At 35.4% G+C, this 4,958-nt stretch overlaps 2 protein-coding genes across 8 annotated transcripts in view; both read right to left on the bottom strand.

The window, feature by feature from the left end:
• The window catches only part of LOC108949271, a 7,711-nt gene extending 5,454 nt beyond the window's left edge, over nucleotides 1–2,257 (bottom strand). For 2 of the 7 annotated variants that reach the window (XM_026836189.1, XM_026836188.1), the window contains exons 1-2: nucleotides 2,056–2,238; nucleotides 1,170–1,367 (exon numbers count right to left, since the gene is read on the bottom strand). Coding sequence is in view for 3 of the 7 variants with exons in the window: in XM_026836183.1 (XP_026691984.1) it covers nucleotides 1,170–1,229; nucleotides 1,909–1,924 (76 nt within the window). In the remaining 4 variants the exon portion in view is untranslated. Of the gene's footprint in view, nucleotides 1–1,169; nucleotides 1,368–1,908; nucleotides 1,956–2,055 lie in introns of all 7 variants that reach the window. The other 5 variants (XM_026836183.1, XM_026836186.1, XM_026836190.1 and 2 more) reach the window with 5 other exon arrangements.
• Nucleotides 2,258–2,712: 455 nt separating this feature from the next.
• Nucleotides 2,713–4,958, bottom strand: part of LOC100182188 — a 2,509-nt gene continuing 263 nt past the window's right edge. The window contains exons 2-5 of the mRNA XM_009861486.2: nucleotides 4,767–4,958; nucleotides 3,983–4,117; nucleotides 3,326–3,450; nucleotides 2,713–2,973 (exon numbers count right to left, since the gene is read on the bottom strand). Coding sequence (XP_009859788.1) covers nucleotides 2,760–2,973; nucleotides 3,326–3,450; nucleotides 3,983–4,117; nucleotides 4,767–4,901 — 609 coding nt within the window. The 5' untranslated portion in view covers nucleotides 4,902–4,958 and the 3' untranslated portion in view covers nucleotides 2,713–2,759. The remainder of the gene's footprint in view (nucleotides 2,974–3,325; nucleotides 3,451–3,982; nucleotides 4,118–4,766) is intronic.

Genomic DNA, 4,958 nt, shown 5'->3' on the forward strand with positions numbered 1-4,958 from the left:
TACACAACGATATAATAAACGAAGGAACGAACGGTATATACCTTTATTAATGCTAGCCAATATCAAAACCAGCATTGAAAACAAAAACATAAGTTTCCTCATTTTTGCCGTTTTTATTAAAGTATTAAAAAATATTTTTTCCACCAACAGTCAGCAGTTCCACCTCGGTAAAATGGCCCATTCTCAAATTTGAGCTTACTATATAGCTACGAATTCAATATTATTCCTATGGTAACTGGGTGACGTTTTTCATTGTGTTCCCTTTTTCTACGATATTTGATGTGCTAGGAATTAGAAAACGGCATCTGCCGAATACGCCTACATACTGGAATGACTTTCGAAATCGTATGTCGCATCTGATTGGCTAACTGTCGTCGTTGAGTAAGCAAATCGCTGCAAATGTATTCAATAACCTTGGCTAGCGACAGGTTCTTTGTATCGCTTGTGAGTCATATAGAGGTTAAAAAAAGAAAGCGAAGTCTGCGAATCGGGGGTTTTCTCTAAGTACATATTTTTTGCAAGTGACAGATTAACCGGCCGGTAGTTGAACATACTTTACTTTTCCGGCGAATTTGTTTAAATTCTTTTAAAATTTAACATTTCTAGTGTCTAACATCTTAACGCATATATAAGATAACTATAACATGCCTTTTCAAATATACAACGTGATATAGGCCGTTGTATTGCGAGAAACACAGAACTATATGTTACTTTGGTGCTGCCAATAAACTTTAAGTAAATTTACAGGGTTACATTTCGTGACGGATATTAGTCTACTACTCTGTGATTTTACCTTAACAAAATTTTGATTACACTTTGAACTCATAAAGTTGCTTTGTGCTTTTTTTTCAAATTTATTAAAAGTTTTTTGGGCATATATATACTAGGGTAGGGTAAGACGAGACACCTTTAGCACATAATATCCAAATAACCTAATCGTGTTTTAAACAATTAACAACGATCTATGGGAGTCGTGAGGATACGGCTTTATAATTCTCTGAATGTCTTTGTTTACTGGCAAATGGGATGAGAAAATAAAAAGAAAGGCGTCCCAAAAAACAGACATGGTCTACAAAAATTCTCGCTAAATTAAAATTTATTTTATTACATTACAACAGAACATTGTATCATATTTAACCTGTTTGGTAGAAAATTAATCGAATTCTTACCGAAGGAGAAATTCTTGTATCGTTTGATCGTCCTCGTAGAAACCCCCGTCTCTGCGTGGTCTTAAACACACATATCATAAAGTATAGTATACGTCAAGCCTGTCTTCGCAAACAGCGAGAGTTTGGTATCAATTCCTATATTCAATTAAAAGCACATTTGTTTTCCGATACCCCAGGAAATCAAACATTGTAAAAGCTCTGCAAATTTCAAATGTTGTAAATTTACCGCATCCGCGAGAAATATTTAAATACTGTCTCCAACGAGGTGTAAAAAATATTAATACTTATTTTGCATAGATAGGTACAATATTTAAACTATCAGCAGATTTACCCAATAAGAATCTATTGCGAAAAAGCCTGTGTAATAGTTTGGGGTAGGACAGGATACTGTTAGCACTTGACTACCATATTTCCTGATCGTGTTGTGAACAATTATATATTAAAGTGGGAAAAACTGGGACGCTTTTTCATTCAATTTTCTCGTCCAATTTGGTAGTTAACAAAAAACATTCACAGAATTATATAACCGTATGCCCACGACTCCTATAAACCGTTGTTAATTACATATACGAAGAAACAAACGGTTATAAACTGACGAGAATTACATAATAAGTTACAGTTTACTGCCGAAACAGTAAAACGTTTTGATTTACAGCCAATATATTATACGAGGAGTTGGAACTGGGTAATTTCCTAATTTAAAACTACATCACATAATAAACGTATGACCTTCACATACCTAGGCAATGATTCATACTTAATTGTACATGTTAGGTTTCGGAATATCTGTTTATTTACAAAAGTTTTCCATTAGCAAGACAGTTATATGTGTCACATAAAAAAACGGTATATTTGAATATATAGGAAAAGACGTTATAACACTCACCCAATATCTTGAATAAGGTGATTAATAAAAACTGGCTTCACGGCGAGCATGCAACCATCGTTGTAACTGAACTTAGGAACTTACAAACTGCTCTTAAAAAGCAGACTTTAGTACAACCATATACATTGTAACTATACACTTAAAACTTACTGACTGCTTCTACAACATCAGATTTTATGTGACTGCATGCCAGAACTTAGCAACTGCTGACTTCAACAGAAAGGAACTTTATTTTTAACAGGAAGCAAAAAGCGCCGCAATCAGGCCAGCGGCACGAAAGGCGAGAGATTACTGATTAATGATTATAAAGAGAAAAGTCAATTTTCAGGACGATTTACAAAGAAATGCACAAACACGCTTCAATTAAAACAGTAATGCAATACCACACCTAACAAGTGGTCACTCTAATACCCAACCGGTAATAAACAGCAATGTTGAATTCTTAAACTGCCGTTCATATATATATATATATGTCTCGGTGTATGCTGCAGGCCACGTTGGCCAATTTCGTTTCCGAAGCTTTCTTGCAATTGCAAATTCGGGCACTGCTGGCGTTTTTTACTGATTTAATGTAGCATTCTGTAAAGACTTGTAAGTTTTCTGAACTTACAAAAAATGAATTATGATTAAATAGTCTTAGCGGCTCAGTTAGAGATGTCGAGAACCAGCAATGCTGTATAGTTTAACTAAAGATATGTTTCTTATCACGTTAATTTCAAACACACCAACTGTGCAGTTAAGTGGGGTGGCTTGGCTGACGAAAACCATTTCTCTTTAGTAGTTTCATCAGTGTACTCTAAAAACCCAATGGTATTTAGTAGAGTATAACCCAATTTCTTTGCAATCTTCTGACTGTAGACGGAGGTACATTCGCCGGTTACGTAGCTACAGTTAAAAGCTTTGCCGATGAGTTTACACCTGGAAAGACAAGAACGAAGTGCATTTATATACCGCAAAATTTTCGAACATATAAACAAACATTTGTATGCGCAGGTATCGTTGTATTATATAACTGAACTATAAACATAAATTAATTGGAGGAAGACGGGTTAATTTTACTTGGGGGAAGACGGGTTATTTTTAGCACATAATATCCAGATATTCTAATCGTGTTTTAAACAATTAACAACGGTCTGTGGGAGTCGTGAGGATAAGGTTTTATAATCCTTTGAATGTTCTCTGTTTACTACCAAATGGGACGAAATAATAGAATGGAAAAGGTGTCCCACATTCGCCCACCCTACTATTAAGAACTTCCACGTCGGCCTACCTGTCCCATAAGGCGGTCATAATACCCATGTTGCAAAAGTCTTCTCTCACTGTGACCGCTTCTATTAAAGCACATCTGCTTGTCTTCGCATCATCGGGCAACGCGAGGTTTAAATCCGCAATGAACTAAGAAACAAATAGTTAATACATAGTGTTGGAACTTTATCTTTCACATTTTTCGGTTGATAGTAATTGGCCCTCCGATAAACATATAGGGCTATCCATATAGACTGTTGTTCGCCCGCCATGCTAGAATAAGTTAGTGGTATTGACTTTTTTAATAAATTTTTATATTAATTATATATAGTAGGGTGGGGGTAAAATGGGATACCTTTTCATTGTATTTTCTCGTTTCATTTGTAGTAAACAAAAAAACATTTAAATAATTAAAAACCTGTAAACTCGTATCCTAAGAACTCCCGTATAACTTTGATAATTGTTTAAAACACGATTAGGACATTTGTAAATTATGTGCTAAAAGTCTCCCATCTTAACCCACTCTACTGTATATCAATTGTTACCATTTAATGACCACAGAACGACTGTATGTGCATTTCATGTTTCGACATATAGCATATGTCAAAGTCCATTTTACATGACATCGCTCCTGAAATTAGGATACCAACATACATACAAAAAATATATAAAGATAATACACCTTGGCCATTTTTTTACCAATGTCGTTCAATTTCTGCTTTTTGGCTTCACACGGTAATCCCATCAATACCAGACCGATAAGTTCCTCTGTTTTAAGGTCGTACGCTCCGAAAGAAAGGCCTTGGGGAAGATATTTCTGAAACGAGATCTTGCTGTTATTTGACTTGCGGTTTAATAACAAAAACAATGACAAGCACATGTACTTGAGCTGTAAAATAATGTTGTCATACTGCAGTCTACAGCTTCTTTACTTGCCCAGCAAACACTGCCAAACAATAAAAGTTATGAATAGCATTGATCGGAAAAGTTGTTCTACTATTAGCAATATATGTCTGTTGTTTCATTTGAAAATTTAAAAAGTAGCGAACAAAAAAAATTGTCGTATACACTTGAAAAACTTCAAGAAGGGTCCCAGCCATTTTTATTACAATATGCGTTAAAATCTAGTACGGCGCTGTAAAACAGTTGGTTAGCGTGCCTGCTTCTAACCCTGAGGTAATTGGTTCAAGGCTGTGGGCGTATGTGTTCTTAGGCAAGACACTTAACTGCAATTGCTCCAACCCATTGGTCACTAATGGGTTGTCCTAATTATCGGCCATACATAAAAAATGAAAAGACCAAAAAAATAATCACTCACAAAGTAACATAGCCTACATGGTAACTCGTAAGCTGGCACGAAATGTATTAACAACCGTGTTATAACAACTGTTTCTTTTCGGCAACGCGAGGATAAAGTAAGTTACATTTATTCATTCATATATAATTGGAAAATTGAGTATACTTACCTTCATGACATTAAGATGATGCTCTTTCAAGTCCGCAGGTGTTACATTGCTAAGAGCTTGTCCCATTGCTTCTCTCGTTGTATAACTATCTACTATAAGCTTCTCAACTTGATCTTGGTCGCTTGCTACAAGCATTCGGCATCCAATAGTTGAACTGATCGGTTCGTTTATTTCTCATTGGCCATCGTTTCA

The sequence above is a fragment of the Ciona intestinalis genome, chromosome 9 (assembly GCF_000224145.3).
Source record: "Ciona intestinalis chromosome 9, KH, whole genome shotgun sequence".
Classification (NCBI taxonomy): domain Eukaryota; kingdom Metazoa; phylum Chordata; class Ascidiacea; order Phlebobranchia; family Cionidae; genus Ciona; species Ciona intestinalis.